Source organism: Erythrolamprus reginae, chromosome 1 (assembly GCF_031021105.1).
Source record: "Erythrolamprus reginae isolate rEryReg1 chromosome 1, rEryReg1.hap1, whole genome shotgun sequence".
NCBI lineage: Eukaryota > Metazoa > Chordata > Lepidosauria > Squamata > Dipsadidae > Erythrolamprus > Erythrolamprus reginae.
The window spans coordinates 41575430-41593478 of NC_091950.1; the positions used below are offsets into that span (position 1 = coordinate 41575430).

At 35.5% G+C, this 18049-nt stretch overlaps 1 protein-coding gene across 1 annotated transcript in view; it reads left to right on the forward strand.

Annotated features, from left to right (window-relative positions):
- Positions 1 to 18049, forward strand: part of SLC38A6 (solute carrier family 38 member 6) — a 61105-nt gene that overhangs the window by 463 nt on the left and 42593 nt on the right. Inside the window, exons 2-5 of the mRNA XM_070750723.1 lie at positions 2092 to 2222; positions 4199 to 4272; positions 10345 to 10397; positions 10936 to 10975. Of these exons, the coding sequence (XP_070606824.1) occupies positions 2092 to 2222; positions 4199 to 4272; positions 10345 to 10397; positions 10936 to 10975 (298 nt within the window). The remainder of the gene's footprint in view (positions 1 to 2091; positions 2223 to 4198; positions 4273 to 10344; positions 10398 to 10935; positions 10976 to 18049) is intronic.

Genomic DNA, 18049 nt, shown 5'->3' on the forward strand with positions numbered 1-18049 from the left:
GGCTGGGAGTTGAAGTCCACGAGTCAAAAAGAGCCAACTTTACCTACCTCGACCCTACGGGCTTTCCCAGCGTTTCAACCTTTGCGGTTCTAAGATGCGCGGACTCCCAACTCCAAAAGTCCAACCCTAGCAAGGGGATTTGGGGAGAGATCCCCCACATCTTGAGGGTAACCAAATCGGCTTGGTGTGCTCAATGCTGAACCAGCTAGGAAAAAAGGGTAAAGTCTTTAGCCATTTAATTTGTTAAATTTAAAAGCCGCCCATTCCTGTCGGGTTCTGGGTGGTGTACAGCAAATAAAGACAACGTCAGCCAATTTTTAAAAAATCAAGCTTAATATCTGGAAATGTGCAGACACAGCTAAGCTTGAACGTGAAGATGACAAACATCTAGGGTGAGTCAGGGTAAAAAGTCACATGGCAGGATTGTCATGACTCTGTAGCACTGCCTCATTGCCCCGAAGTCTTCACAATAACATCCCTTTCAAATGTGCTGGGCTACAGTTCTAGTGCCCTCCCAAATGGAAAATGTTTAATGTAGGCAATGAAAGTCAGTTGGTTAATGGGCAAAGCACTGGATTAGAAACAGGGAGATATTTCTATTCTATTCTATTCTATTCTACTTTTATGCCACCCAACTCCCTAAGGACTCTGGGCCAGTGTTCCCTCTAATTTTTTTTTTGGGGGGGGGGCGGAAAAGTATAGTGTCTGAGCGGCAGTCCCTTCGGGACTGGGTGGCACAGAAATAATAAACAAACAAACAAACAAACAAACAAATAAAAAACCCACCCTGTTTTGCCTCAGAGAATTTCAAAATAAAATACTGTACTGTGTGTCTATAACAGTGAGCTCATAATAGGGCAACTCTATCAATATCAAAATGCCACTTAAATAGTTGAGCTAGTTTCAAACTAGATTTTGATTTTCTTTCTTTCTTCCTTACTCCCATTCTTTTTCTTTCTCTTTTCCTTCCACTCTTTTTTCTATCTGTTTCTCTCTCTTCCTCTCTTCCTCTCTCTCTCCTTCCCTCTCACTCTTTCCTTCTCGGCTTCTGGGCAGGTTTGGAAAACTCTGAGTTGATGATGATTTTTAAGTGAGCAATTGCTCACTGCTCAGCTTAGAGGGAACTATGCTCTGGGCAGCTCACAACCAAAACAACAACAAAAAATAAAGTATTAATAATAAAGTATTAATAATAAATGCTCTATATTATTAATAACAACAACAACAACAACAACAACAACAACAACAACAACAACAGCAAGATATAAAAAACAGATTGAGTTCTAGTCCTGTTTAGGAATGAAGACATTGGGTTAGTTTGCTTTCTCTTGGCCCTAGGAAGAAGGCGGCAGTGGCAAATCACTTCTGAAAACATTAAGCAAAAGTACATGATTTTTTCCAAGCAGATGCCAGAGGTCAAGACCAATTTTAAAGAGACTGAAAAAAAATTGAGACACTGGAAAATTTACAATTTTATAGGGGGGGCGGGAAAGAGCATTCACTGTTCCCACCAAACTTACATTTCACAGAGATACTCCCTCCTTTATAATTTTTCAACCTGTCCAGATGGGATATTCCATATGGCTATGTCTCCTAGAACTTTATAGCCCTGTGCAATTTATAGAATGGGTAGATATTCTTGTATATCAATTGTGATAGTAGACATATCTTTAGTGATAGTAGACAAATGCATCTTTATAAAGCCACATAGCACAAATGCATCCATGTATGCGCATTATGCTCCATGTGTGTAGCCTACATGCTGCATGCTGCTACAATTGTTTTTTGTAGACTTTTTGGAATTATTTCATTCAAAACCTATCTTGAATCCTTAGGGTATGTTTAATATAGATGCATATTTTAAATCCCATTAGAGCAACTGTAGCAAATTTTTTGTATGTCAAACCCATGATTTAAGGTTACTGAGAATCTCTGCCTGTTAATTGATTAAATTTAATTGAATTTAACCTAGATTAAGAGATCCGAGTCTGCGGAGAGGGGCGGCATACAAATCTAAATAATAAATAAATAAACAAACAAACAAACAAATAAATCTGAATGTAACAATGCATTTGGTTCTAACATTTGCAGGCATCGCTGAATCATGTATCAAGTGGCACCTCCTTTCGATTTTCTGTATTTAATTTAATGAACGCTATCATGGGAAGTGGGATTCTTGGTTTGGCATATGTCATGTCCAAGACAGGAATCATTGGATTCAGGTATGTTTTTATTATCAGTTCTATTTTTGAATAGTTTAAAAACTTCATTGTGGTCTATATTTATGTTTACTTTTAAGAGTTGGGATTTTTTACAATTTAAGTAAAACTGATTATTTTAAGAATAAAAATAACTAAAAGTGAATAAGCTGGTTGAGAAAATATTAAATTCCAGATCCCTCCACTAGTGGTATATTATTGGACGTTGCTAATTATGATTTCAAGTGCAAAAATCAAGATTTAATTTTAATAAATCTCATTGTTTATGTCCCTACAAAATAAAAAAAAATGTGTAGAGAAAGGTGCATTGTGATGCTTAGTATGAGATTCAGTCCTCAGCCTTTCAGCCAAAGATGTGAAACAGTTATCATTGCAGAAATACTGAGCAAATTATTCTGCTACAGATAAAGTTGTTTTCTATTTATCTACAATAGAATGGAAAATAATTAAATCAATGCAGTGGAATCTCTTACCTGTTGTCAGAATTGTTGTAGGGATTTGTTTTATCAGACGTCCTATACAGTGGTACCTCTACTTATGAACTTAATTCGTTCCAAGACCAGGTTCTTGAGTAGTAAAGTTTGTAAGAAGAAGCAATTTTTCCCATAGGAATCAATGTAAAAGCAAATAATGCGCGCGATTGGGGAAACCTCAGGGAGGGTGGAGGCCCTGTTTTCTCACAGGAAATTCCTAGAGAGGCCCCATGGAGGCTTCTTCCTGCTTTTCTGTTTACAGTTTTGGAGGCTTGGGTCTGTAAGTAGAAAATGGTTCTCGAGAAGAGGCAAAAAGTCTTGAACACCTGGTTCTTATCTAGAAAAGTTCGTAAGCAGAGACGTTCTTAAGTAGAGGTACCACTGTATTCTGCAACTACAGTACACAAATCACTATTGTATTCACATTGTTCAAATATGATATATCAAATAATCATAACTTTCCCCCTACAATAATAGCTTCTTAATGTAGAAAAATCCTCTTTCTTCATATTCTATTGATTAAATAGAATAGAATAGAATTTTATTGGCCAAGTGTGATTGGACACACAAGGACACACAAGCCACCCTGAGCCCTCGGATGGGGCGGGATATAAATCCAATAAAATGAATGAATGAATGAATGAATGAATGACTAAATAAATGAATGAATGAATGAATGAATGAATGAATGAATAAATAAATAAATAAATAAATAAATAAATAAATAAATTTGTCTTGGTGCATACGTTCTCAGTGTACATAAAAGAAATGATAAGCTTGTCAAGAATCATAAGGTACAATAAAATACTTAATGATAGTCTGGGTTCAAATAAGCAATCAAATCACATTAGGAATCAGTCAATATAAATATAAAATTATATTTATATAGTTATATATATATAAAACAATATAAAACATTTAAATTTCAAGTTCTGTAATTATCTATGTAAAAATCAGGTTTTGTCATATCAGTTTTCAATTTTGTGTTCCAATTGCACAAACATTTGTTTTGATGGGTACATATTGGAAACATCTTTTTTGGGAGGGGCTTGGGAATTATGATTCACTTTGTCCTTCAAGGTTTATACAGATAGAACCAGATACTGTGATGATTAGTGAGCAAACATATAGCTGATATTTATTGTTCCTCTGCTCATTGATATCTCCTCATCACAAAGATAAAATACAATCATTTTAAATACCTTAAATGTTACCAAAGTGTATGTTGTAACAAAAGATCTAGTATTTTTGCTAGATTTGAATGAGTCATGAAAGTTGCTAAATTCAGTATTAGAGAAAAATCAGAAAAAGCAGAACATGGAAAAAAGGAATTAGCAGTCATGTGTATCACATTCTACCTTTTAAGATACAAAACAGGGAAATATGTCTTATGATTTTTTTTTGTTCTTGATTGTTTGGGGGGGAAATGTAGCTTTTCAACTCTCTATTTTAGTGGGAAGCAATGTTTGATGACATTGACATTCATTATTTCTCTTTTTATCCTAGTGTCCTGATGTTAATTGTTGCTATCCTTGCATCTTATTCTATATTTCTGTTGCTTACTATGTGCATTTACACTGGTAAGTAAAAATGCTATACAGTTTTAAGGAGCTATGTATAAAACTTCATAGCTATTTAGAGGGGGCAAAATAGAAATATATTCAGATACAAACTACATTTCACTTAGAATAGTCTGTGCAATACAATTTATAACCTGATACTATAACCATTATTGTGAGGATCAGCAGCCTTTTTAGATGGTGACACTGTTACAAACACCTAGCTACCTATATACATATATTATACATGTATACATGCATGCGCACACAAACACACACAGCAACTTATATCATCACTGTTGCCAAGAAAACTGTATGGATATACAGTGCCTCTATAGTTGTTGATGATGATGATGTTATTATCTATACATCCACAGTTTGTCTGATTGTTGTTTTCCCAGGACTATAGATTATTAATGCTGATTATATATCTGATGAAAAATACTATCTTTGTGATTTAGAAATCAAGATACACATTTTGTCTTAAGTCTATTTCTGGAATATTTTCAAGAATAAGTTCTGAATTTTGTTCTTATTTAATATATTAATTCAACGAGGTTATGTATATGCTTTAAAGCTGTTTTAACATGGATGGACGCTAAAGATAGGATTTGCTGTGTTTTGACAATGCACTTATCACATCTTTTCTTTAGAATTTAATTCAAAACTATGTGCTGCTCTGGTTTAGAAAGGAGCTAAATATGCTTGCTAGCTGTCATGTACATTGCAAAAACAAATAATCTCTGTCTTGGGGAAATTTTCACCTGAATTTCAGAAGCTTATAGACATACAAATGGAGATATGTTGGGGGGGAAAAGAAATATGAAGAAAAGACATAGATGGGTATGTTTTTGTGGACGTGTGAATGCAAAGTTGGTAGAATGAAGTCTAGAAGTCCTTTTTTTTAAAAAAAATATCTTTCCTTTTATCTGAACTAGTTGACAGTTCCCTTCCAATATTGTCTTCATATTTCTTTAATTGATTATTCATTGGGTCTTTGCAAATCATACTCTCTCCATCAAATGGAATCCATTGCTGCTGAAGAAGAATTAAAGACATGCTACATTAAAGCCTTCTGGATGTTTAGTTGATGATGTGTTGACATACAGTACAAGAGAAGAAAATCTGAAACTGCAAAGCCAAAATAAAACAGGAACATGGGATGTAAAAAGCATGACAACTCCAGTGAAAAGTGATGTGAGTCAACAGTACATGGTAACTTATGCATCAGTGAAATAAAGTGGAAAGAATTTTAACACTTTTTATTTATTCAGGACCCACAAATAAATAGTTGTTTTCAGTGACAGTATTTGCTATATACCATATATATAGCAAAGAAAATACTTGGGTACAATGCAATTAATGAGCTGAAACATTAACTACAACTTTTGAACTAGTTATCCAATACGACGGGTATGATAATTTAATATAATGGTTATCGAAGTTTATGTCTAACCACTGATGCAATAGAACAAGATGTGCTGCATTGCAGTTAGTGATCGGATTACTCAAAGTTAGAAATAGTGTGCAGGAAAATACAATTGGATTGTATGGCCCTAGAAAACAAAAGTTAATAATGAAAATCAGTTTCTGCCCATCTAATTATTTCTTCATTGATAAGAAGTTCTTCAAAATAACCCCTGTAGCAAACATTGCCAGAAGGCGTACACAGAAATTAAACTGGATGTGTTATTGATACAAGCCGGTAGAAAAATTCAGGTATGTTAGCAAACAAATTGTGTGAGGCTGTTATAGAACAGACCATGAACTGAGAATAGACCATGAACTGCTCATGTGCAAGTTTTAAATCAAGCTAGAACAACATCATCAAAAAAGATTTTCATATGCTTTGGTGCATACAGCTACAAAATATGGAATCATAAGGAAGTTGTGAGTGTCACTGCTAAAGAACCAAAAAAACTGTGCAAAGAAATGAAGGACATTGTTAAAGAAGATTGTAAAAAAATATTTCTAAAGAAGTCAAAGCCAAGAAAGTAAAATTCTTAAGAAGGAATTTAATGAAGAACACTGAATCAGTAGTTGGAAAAGACAAGACACAGTATTTCAACATGTATAAAAATATCAAAGACAGCAACAGAAAATCATGACAACTATTTACAAAGTATCTCTGAACTCAGGAGGTCACTAATGAAAGACACTAATTGATTTATATTAGATGAAAGCAGTAGTGAAAGTGAAATACAGTAAGGACCTCAATGTAAAAATAAAAGACACTGCTTATTTATAAGAATCTTTAGTACTTGAAAATTAAGTTAATCAGCACTCTGATTATTAAATTCCTCTAAATTAAATTAAATTAAATCAGAAGGCTAAGGAATTTGTAGAACTTTTTTGAAAAAACAGTAAGAAATAGAAGAAGAATCCATAATGGTTCTAACCACTTACCTTTGCTACCGGTTCGCATCGTGATGTTTTGCGTATGCGCGCGTTTCCTCAAGCAATTTGGCTTTCGTGCATGCTCAGTGGCTGGAATCGGCCCGAGAAGTTGATCAGCTATGCTTTGGGCAAAGGAATAAAGGTCGGTTTAAAACCCGGGGCAGGTGGGAGGGACCTTTTTCAAGCAGCAGAACAGAAAAAAAACATTCAAAACAATTTTTAAAAAATCATAAAAATTTCTGAAAAAAATATGGTGGCACCCATGGACGGGCACTAACTGATCCAGTTCAGTGACGTCACAGCGGCTCATTACTGGTTCGGGAGATCCAGTCCAAATCAGGAGGAACCCGCTGCTGGTTCTAACCAAACTATCACAGGGAATTGATAAATGACAGAGTGACCAATACATTGGAAGCAACTAATCTTCATACCAATACCAAGAAAGGCAATTCCTGGAGAAGGTGCAGAAAAGAGCAACCAAAATGATTAGGGGACTTGAAACCAAGACTTACGAAGAGAGATTGCGGGAACTGGGCATGGATAGCCTAGAGAAAAGGAGGGCCAGAGGGGACATGATAGCTGTATATAGGTATATGAGGGGTTGCCACAGAGAGGAGGGGCCACTCTATTCTCCAGAGCACCAGAGGGCCGGACAAGGAACAACGGCTGGAAACTGACCAAGGAGAGATTCAACCTAGAAGTAAGGAAGAACTTCCTGATGGTCAGAGCGATCAAACAGTGGAACAATCTGCCTGCGGAGGTTGTGAACTCCCCAACTCTGGACACTTTCAAGAGGAGATTGGACTGCCATTTGGCTGGAGTGCTTTAGGATTCCTGCTCAGGCAGGGGGTTGGACTTGATGACCTGCATGGTCCCTTTCAACTCTAACAATAAATGAATGAATGAATGAATGAATGAATAAATTCAAGAGAATGTGCAAACTATCTGACAATATCCTTTTCTACCCTCACCTCCAGTGTCGCAGGGTAATTAAGCCCTTTTATTTTACTGTCCCTGTGTCAGAGATAGGAGAGATAAAACAGTCTGGGATTATTTTAATTATTCTATTGTTGCAATGCATCCGTTCAGTTTTCCCAGTTGTTACTGGCTATCTTGTCATACTGTTCTGTCCTATTTCAATTTTAATTTCTGGACTTCTGTGCCTTTACTTTTCTGTGGAACAGTCTTTTTCATGTTTGGTTTTCTTCTCTTCTTCATACTTCTGGTTCTCTGACTAGTCAACTGTTCCTTGGTTCTTCTCAAAGGCTCCTCCTCCTATTCTCCATTTGATCTACACTCTTAAATATTCAAGAGGTAAGATCTTATTGTTATATGTAAATTATTATTTATTCAATTGATTGCTTTTCCATCAATATTTCCCTCTGCAATATTTAGAAAATTAGACCTGCAGTTAACGTGCAATAAACACATTTAAAAATTACAGCTAATCAATAAAAGCAGTAGTAAAACAATCATGTTGAAAGCTATCACAGCTTAACTTTGTCTGATGGACCAGATTGAAAATGCTTTTAGAAGTAAAACCCAGCAAATAGTGGAGGCCAGTAAAAATTGTCTGTGGAATAGGCCTCTTGATAAAAAATAGACATGTTAAACCCCTTGTATTTATTTCCTTGGTTTTTGCAATATTGAGCATGCTAAACTTGGGAACAAGCTCCAGTAGATGCCAAAAGATTTACTTTTGATTTATTTTGCTTCTGAGGATACCTAACAGGAGACAATAAAAGGGAAAAAATGCCAAAATAAATAGCAGCAGTTTTACATTGAAAAGGTTCTCACTGCAATGCATTCTCAAAGATTTGTACTCAAGGTGTGAAGTTCTGAGCCATTTTTATATTAAAAAATTGCTTGTTAATCACATTTATTTGGTTGTTGATCACACAAAAAGTTACTCTGAATGGCATAGAAATTAATTTGGCAAAATGTTTCCTTGTTCTGAAATGCTCAATAGAATTGTTGTTAGCCTCACAAAGTATATACTATGAAAATTATTTTCTAAGGTGCAAGTTTATTAACTTATAAAAGGTGATGTATGCAATGGTGCATAAACGTGATAGTACAAGACATTTGAGGAGTAAATTGACGGTGTTGATGCAAACATTGTTTCTCAGTGTTATCAACTTAAAAGAAATGGACTTCAACTCCCAGAATTCCCAAGCTAGGGAATTTTTGGATGAAGTCTAATATCTTAAAGTTACTGAGGTTGAGGGACACCGGTGTAATCTATATTTCTTACTTCAAGATTTTAATGTACAGTATTTGTTTTACCATTACTTATTTCCTTTCTGTTTTGAATAACGTTGCTTAGCCCTAAAAGGAATATATTATAAGTATACATGTATGTAAAATTATTCTTAGAATATGTTAACTTCTGTGTGTAATATAGACATAATAAACATTTCAATTAACTCCAGCTGATAGTGAAACATGCTGCTCTCCCCAATACTGGGTTTTGTTGGGATAAATAATTTTTTAATGCTTATAGCAACAGTTGTATTTCTTACGCTGTAACAATTATTGTCTCCTAATTTTCAAAATGAGGAATTTATTTATTTATTTACTTACATACTTCCTTACTTCTTACTTATTTATTACTTATTTAATTAATTAATCTAATTAATATGCCACCCAACTTCTGAAGGATTTATTTTGGTTTGGCTTCCGCGTGATTGTATTATATAGGAAAAGAAAAACCAATACATTTGCAGTGGTGGTGGTGGTGGATATTTTGCTTTTAAAGTAAAATTAGTGTGTTAAGCTTACTGGAAACTTAGCTCGTATTGGAGCTCAGAAATTATTATCTATTATTTCTTTTTAAAAAAGAAGACCAGGATCAAGCTACTGAATTTCACTAGTTTAGCTTTAGAGACACAAAAAAGGAACTAGTGGTCTTTGCTAACTAAGCCTAAAATGCCTGAAGAACTTTTCATTTATTTATAGATATATACATATATACATATACACGCATTCACCAATTTTATAAAACTGTACTTTGCATTTAAAAAACCTCACAAATATAGCTCCTGACACCCCATGTTAACAAAATAATAATAATAATAATAATAATAATAATAATAATAATAATAATAATAATAATAATAATAATGAAGTTTTCTTCACATGGTATGCTTTTCAAAATCTCTTCCCCAGATCATGTTTTTTGGAAAAGATTACAACATGAATAAATAGAATGGTATGCTATATTGTATATAGGAATTTCTTATATATCTTGCTAAGATATAGAAAGAATAAAAGCCATTATTATTGTTGTTGTTTTTGTTGTTTTTGATCACCCAATGAAATGTTGAATTTAGCATTTCTGACCACCTATAGTCCTTCCCAACATCTAAAATGGGCAGATGTTATTATTTAATAATAATAAAGATATCATTGTCAATGATTGAATATTGATATGACTTTAATAATGATTCCGAAGTGATAAATAGATATAAGGGTAGTCCACATGCAAAACATGTTAAATACAAGTTTAAATATATATTTGCTCCAAATGTATAAGTAAAAAACACGCACCAGGTCTTGTGCAATGGGATATCTTTTTTAAGAAAGGAAGGAGCATATTAGTTATATTTATGAAAATTAAAGTTGGTACTTTATAGGAATGCCTTAATTATATGTGATATACCAATAAATATGTATTTGTTTGTTTCCTTTTTATAGCTGTCACATCTTATGAAGATCTTGGTCTCTTTGCATTTGGTTCCCCTGGGAAGGTAATTTCCAAACTTCTGTTGCAATTAAAAAAGCAAAGATTAAGTTTTATTACACTAGACTAGAGCATACTTTAGACTTCTACAGAGCTCCTGTATTTATGTGGAATTTTGTACACGTAAGAGAAGAAAAGTCTTTGTTTATGACTTCCCCAACCCTCCCCTCATTTTTGCTCTTGAATTATTAGAAAGAATAGAATTTCCCATATACAGTAATTATAGAGACTGTTAGCAACTTGTTCATTATGAAAGAAGATTGAAAACTGTTATTAGCAAATATCTCTTTCATTGTAGTGGATGTAAAACACATAAACCTCTAACAGTTATTCTTCTGATTATAATTATAAAATATTTTAACAATCATCTTAATTTATTGTTCCATTTTTAAAATCATAGTTCTAAAATAAAATTTAAAATCCATTCTGTGTAGTTATCTAGCTTGTTTCTTAATTCAACAACTTCTTATGAGTTTTTAAATACAAGATTTACATCCAGCAAATAATGTTTCTTTTTTTCTTAAACAAATCTACTGTTTTGTCAGGTTATTGTGGCCAGTACAATAATTATACAGAATATTGGAGGTAAGGAGAAGCCTTCTATGCATTAAAATACTTCAGAGAGAATGTACTTTAAACAGTCCTTAATTCTGTTATATAGTATGTATGAATGATAAAGTAGTAGTAACACTAGCAGGTTACTACAGAACAATTACTTGGAATATGAAAATTAGACTTTACATTTATTTCACTAGCTTTATATTTCAAATAATATTTGGGGAAAAAAACAATTTTTGGGTAATTAAATGAAAATAGATTGGCAGTGTTCATATTTATGACTGCAAATATATTGACTTCCTACTGATGTTTTCTAAAGGAAAAGGAAGTGGCATAGTCTGTCCCCTTTGGCCTTTCCCATGTAAAAATGTCCTGCAGATGTTCTTGTAAATATGTATGTGCAAGGAAGTGTAGAAATTCGGCATACTAATTTGCACTCCTGCATAATTATGGACTGTTTTATTTGAAATGAAGTTGGTTTCAGCTGGCAGGTCTGCAGAAGCCATTACAAAGCTGACAGATTTGCAATGGGAGGTGGGGAGGGGACGCTTGTGGTCACATATAAGAATATTTGGAGATGTATCAGCTATTTAATAGATCTCTGGCTGTGTGTGATGTTTGTTCAGTGATCACATGAGGCGAAGGGGGTAAAGCAAGTTCTTATTTAAAAAAAGAAAGAAAAGAAAATGCACTAATGAAAACTATCGATCAAGAGAGGGAATGAATGATAGCTTTTTAAATCTAAATATGCTTCTGGGAAACAAGCTGATTTCAATAGACTTCCAAGCCAGGGATTTTCAAACTGTGATCTATGAACCTTTGCCAGCCTACAGAGATCTACAGTATTAGGTTGCCTACTATAGTATTTCCATAGTTAGCATTCAGAGCCTACTTATCTAATAGCATTCAGAGCCTACTTATCTACTAATTAATGTATCCCCTTTTCTCACCCTTAAGAGTTATGTGTGGTTGTGACCGTATTGTATTGCTTGGTTTTTTTAATGATAGTGTTTTTTTAATTATAGTTTTTAATCATTAGATTTCTACTGTATTGTTTCTTACTGTTGTGAGCCGCCCCGAGTCTTCAGAGAGGGGCGGCATACAAGTATAATAAATTATTATTATTATTAATTACTTGCTATGTCAACTTCCCCTTTCTGTCCATTAGCCAGTGAGTTGGCTAATTTCCAATTTGAAAATTTTGATGTTTAGAGTTTAGAGATTGAAAAATAACTTCAACTAGCATGTTTGTCATTGGAGTTATTAGTATATGGCATGGGGCGCATCAAATAAATATTTAACTTTACGTTAACATTTTAGCTTAAAAAGGCCTTCAAGATGGACGCAATAGGAAAGCATATACAATTGCAGCCATAAATATTATCTCATACATTGCAAAGAGCAATCTCATTAAGGCCTCTCACAAAAAATGTTGGGGAAAGGGGATTTTAGCTTATAGTTTTTAATTATTAGATTTGTACACATTGTTTTTGTATTGTGTTCTGTGAACAACAACAACAACAACAACAACAACAATAATAATAATTTATTGTTGTTGTAAGTCACCCAGAATCTTTCAAAAGTAGGTGGCATACAAATTTAATAAATAAATAAATAAATGTAAATAATAAATAAATGATCCTTATAATTTCCATACAAATCAGTTCACATTTGCAGAATGTTTTTAGAAGCTTTGCTCTGAGTTAATGATTCTTAAACTGTGGGTCATAATCCCCGGGGATGGTGGAAGGCTGGGGTTGGGGACAATATGAACAAGTCTGGGGGCAGATCATATTCCATCTTGAAAAATTGAGTGCTGGGAGCTGAAGTTGACATTTGTTAAAAATTGCTCAGGTTGAGAAACAGTGGCTTACTTTATGAGTAATCTTCTTTTGCTCTCTATAAAAATAATGCGGAATAGATTTTATTGCTTTGCAAAGATTCCAGTAATACTGGTAGGGTTTCGGTTACCATTGTTGTGTCCACCGTCTTGGTTTTTTTATCTTGTCCATGCATATAATCTTGGCCAGGTTGTACAAAGAAAATTGGTCTTAGGATTCAATTTGTAAATTGAAGGATATTGACTTTTTGCTCATCCCCTTTGCCATTGGACTGGCATACGTTTTTTGGGGGGAAACAAAATTTGGTAAGTTTTATGATTTGTATGGTAAGTTAGAATAGGACAAGAGAAGAGAAACATCGGATTTATTTATTTATTTACATTTATTTATTTGTATATTTATTTATTTATTTATTTATTTATTTATTTAGACTCTCGGCAGACTTAGGCTTACAGCATTAAAAAAATACAATAACAGCATTCGAGAAATCCAAATAATCTATAAACTAAGGCTAAATCTAAAACCCATTATAATATTAAAATACTATTAACTAATTTTAAAACCCAGTATATAAAACCATTCATTCACATTCATCCATATTGTTGGCCGGAGTGAGATGTAGGTGCTCAACAGTCCCAGAGATGTATTTTCAATGCCTGCCGGAAGGCCAGGAGGGTGGGCGTAGTGTGAATCTCTGGAGGGAGTTGGTTCCAAAGGGCCGGAGCCTCCACAAAGAAGGCTCTTCCCCTAGATCCCACCAGCTGACATTGTTTGGCTGACGGGACCTGGAGAAGGCCAACTTTGTGGGCCCTGACCAACCGCTGGGATCCATGAGGCAAGAGACGGTCCCATAAGTAACCTGGTCCTAAGCCATGTAAGGCTTTATAGGTAACAACCAACATTTTAAATTGAGTTTGGAGACCAATTGGTAGACAATGGAGCTTGTGGAGTGTTGATGACACATGGGCATACTTAGGTAGACCCACGACAGCTCACGCTGCTGCATTTTGAACTAGCTGCAGTCTCCGAATATTCTTTAAAGGTAGCTCCATGTAGAGAGTATTGCAGTATTCGATCCTCAAGGTGATGAGGGCGTGAGCGACTGAAAGGAGAGACTCCCTGTCCAAATAAGGCCGCAAGTGGTGCACCAGGCGGACCTGTGCAAAAGTCCCCCTCGCCACAGCTGAGAGATGTTGTTCAAAACACAGCTGTGGATCGAAGAGGATTCCCAGATTGCAGACTTCTCTGTGGGGATTAGTAGTCCCCCCCCCCCAGATGATGAACGGACAGATGGACCCACAGCCACGCCGTCTTGTCGGGGTTGAGCCTGAGCCTGCTGGCACCCATCCAGACCTTCACAACCTCCAGATACCGGCACATCACTTCCACTGCTTCACTGAATTGGCACGGGGTGGAAATGTACAGCTGAGTATCATCAGCGTATTGATGATAACCCACCCTGTGTCAACGGATGATCTCATTCCAGCGGTTTCATGTAGATATTAAACACCAGGGGGCAGAGGACAAACCCCTGAGGCACCCCACAAAGAAGGGGTCTAGGAGCTGATCTCTGACCCCACCACCACCACTAAATCAATTAACACAGATTTAAAATACTTCATTTAAATAGGTAGACTGGAAGACCAACAAAGCATGGTGTAGAAGAGTAATATTTAAATGGGTCTATCATCTAACCCTTCACATTTTTAAAACAAATTTTTTCCATGGAATTTTTTTTATAAAACACTAGTCCAAAGAATTAGATAAACACTGATGAAAATAGCAAGTAGAGCTTTTTTTCTCTTCACAGTACATAATTGCAAGTGCATATGAAATAAACAGGCACTTAAGAGCAAACATCACCAATCTCTGCCATGAGGCATCCATTTCTTAGAAGAAGTCAGCCTAATTTAATCTTTGAAATACCTTCTGTATTTTCCACAACTATTGAATGTTTACAGAGAGATTTAGACTAATTTGAGAGCTTACCCTGTCAGCAGAAGCTATGTTTGGCCAGAAAGCTAATTACCTTACTGTTTTAAATTGAGGATTTCCAGCTCCGTTTTAATTGAGGCAAGTTTGACATCTGCTAGTTGAACAATTTGGAACCATTAAGACTTGTTGTATTTTCCTTTTATAATGTAGTAAGTAGTCCAGGATGTTTTTAGAATTGTATTTTAAGGAGGAGGTCATTAAAAAAAAAATTGGTTATAGGCTGCACTATTCAACCTGTATAAATTATGTAGACTAAGGTTAGACGATTTAATTAAAGATATTTCTGAATTTGGGAACTATTATTTTGGACTAATGCAAAGGATATAACATTCCAAATCCCGTGGAGTCAAGCTTGTTTGTTAGTTTGTCCATGTAAAGAACATTTCTATCTAGGTTCAGCTCCATGAATTTTGTTTGGCATTACAAGAGGATCTTAATGTAGAGAATCTCATTTGCTTAATCAATGAGTTGAGAAATGTAAATATAATTCAACTTTATAGCTCCCTAGATGTTAAAGAATAGAACTCTCTTTCTCACAGAGTCATTGCAAATTAAATATCCGTATGATTGGCAATAGGAGTATTAGAGTCTAAATAAAATATTCATGTGGCTACTTGTGGAAATAAAATTCTATGTTGTATTTTCTTAGATTGTTTTATAAACTTCCACACAACATTATGAACCAATTGGTGAGGGACAAGTTAGCCAGAGGGAACGTATTTCATTCTTTCCACAGATCAGATGTTTTTAAGGGTGTCAGAAAAACACTGGTAAAGAAAGAAAATCACAGGAGCTCTCTGACAACTCCTTAAGTGTTAGATACATACCCTCTGTTCTGTCGGGCTCTCTGGTAGAATCCTCCCAAAAATTCACAGGTACAAATTTCAGACACACACACTTTTAAAAATTCAAAACAATGTTCTTTATAATGAAAATTCACTTAAACCAAGCCCTCTTTTGGTATAGCAAAGAGCACTCGTTTCCAAACAAACTGGTAATTTGTACAAGTCCCTTATCAGATCTGTGATACTTAGCTTGCAGCTGTGAGGTAATTCACAGTCCTTCTTCTTTCACAAAGTGAAACACACTTTGCTCTGGTTTAGTTTCAAAGTGGGGAAAAATCAGCACACAAAAGGTCAAATCAGTAAAGTAGTCACGAAACACAAAGATCAGATAATCCTCCACAATGGCCAAACCCACAGGCTGCTATTTATAGCAGCCTCACTAATTACCACAGCCCCACCTCATTTTCTTTGATAATAATCTCTCAGTTGTTGCTGCCTATGCATCGCTCTCTGCATGTGTGGCTGTATCATTAACTCTTGTTCTGAATCCAAGGAGAAGCTAGATAATTGATCTCCTTCTGAGCTGTCTGCCCCACTCTCCTCCTCCCTGTCACTCATGTCTTCTTGGTCAGAGGAGCCTTCATCAGCAGATTCCACTGGGGGCAAAACAGGCCTGCAGGATGTGGATGTCTCCCCCACATCCATAGTCCTTGGGGCAGGAGCTGGGCCAGAGCTAACTACAACACCCTCCTTTTGTCACCAAATTGAAATGTTGGCCTTGTGGACAGAATAATTAGGGAACGCTGGAGCCAAGACTGTGTGATTGTGAAACTTTTTAAAAACAAAAATTGCTTTCTGTGTGTCAGCACTGTGCAAACGGATGGCAAAAGTAATGCATCTAACTGAGGTTTATATATGTTTTGCTATTCCTACATAAAATCATGGAATCATAAAATCGCAGGGCTGAAAGGGATCTTGGAATTCTTCCAGTCCATTCCCCTGCCTAGTGCAGGAATTTTTATTTATTTATTTATTTTTATTTGTCATATAAATATAGTATTGTATTGTAGTATGTTAGCGGGACCCAGGGCAAGAGCCTTCTCTGTGACGGCCCCGGCCCTCTGGAACCAACTCCCCCCAGAGATTAGAATTGCCCCCACCCACCTTGCCTTTCATAAGCTGCTTAAAACCCGCCTCTGCCATCAGGCATGGGGGAATTGAGACCCTCTTCCCCCTAGGCCTTTACAATTCTATGCATGGTATGTATGTATGTATGTATGTATGTATGTTTGGTTTTTTTATATTAATGGGTTTTTAATTGTTTCTAACATCAGATTACTATTGTACACTGCTTTATTGTTGCTGTTAGCCGCCCCGAGTCTCCGGAGAGGGGCGGCATACAAATCCAATAAATAAATAAATATAAGGATAAAGTAGAGAGAGAAAAGATAAAAACACATTAGGACAGGAACGGTAGGCACTTATGCACGCCCCTTACAGACCTCTTAGAAAAGGGGAGAGGTCTACTGTAGATAATGTAAGGTTGGAAATTTTGGGATTTGGGGAAGAAACAACAGAGTCCAGTAGTGAATTCCAGGCGTTGACCACTCTATTGCTGAAATCGTATTTTCTGCAGTCTAGTTTGGAGCGATTTACATTTAGTTTGTATCTTATTCCATTCTGGACAAATGGCTGCCCAATCTTTTCTTGAAAACCTCCAGTAATAGAACGCCCACGACTCCAAGAGGCAAGCTGTTCCGTTGGTTAATTTTTCTCAATGTCAGGAAGTTTCTTTTTTAGTTTCAGGATGAAGCTTAAAAGAGCTCTCTTTAACGAGCTTCCATCCATTGCTTCTTGTCTTACTCAGGAGCTTTGGAGAATAAGTTGACAACCCCCATCTCTCTGGGGCAACCTCATGTACTGGAAGACAGCTATCATCATCTTCTTTTAACCATTCATTGATCCCTTGCAGAGTGGAGTCTGGGCAACTGAATGGAGATTGCAATTTATATAATGAAGATAAATAAATGTAACTGACATATTTCTGATCCTTACACTCAGGGGTCCCCAAACTTTTTACACAGGGGGCCAGTTTACTGTCCCTCAGACTGTTGGAGGGCCGGACTATAAAAAAATCCTATGAACAAATCCCTATGCACACTGCACAAATCTTATTTAAAGTAAAAAACAAAATGGGAACAAATACAATATTTAAAATAAAGAAGTAATTAAATAATTAAGTAATAAAGTAATTTATACTTCTTTATTAACAAGTAAATTTAAACTTAAATCAACAAACTCCCTCCATTTCTCCTTCCTTCCCTCCCTCCCTCCTTCCTCTCCATTTCTCTCTTCCCTCTCTCTTTTCTTCCTTCTCTCTCATTTGTTTCATTTTCCTCTCCCTCGTTTCCTCTCCATCATTTTCTCATTTTTCTCTTTTCTCTCTCTCTCTCTCACACTGTTTCCATCTATTCCCCTTT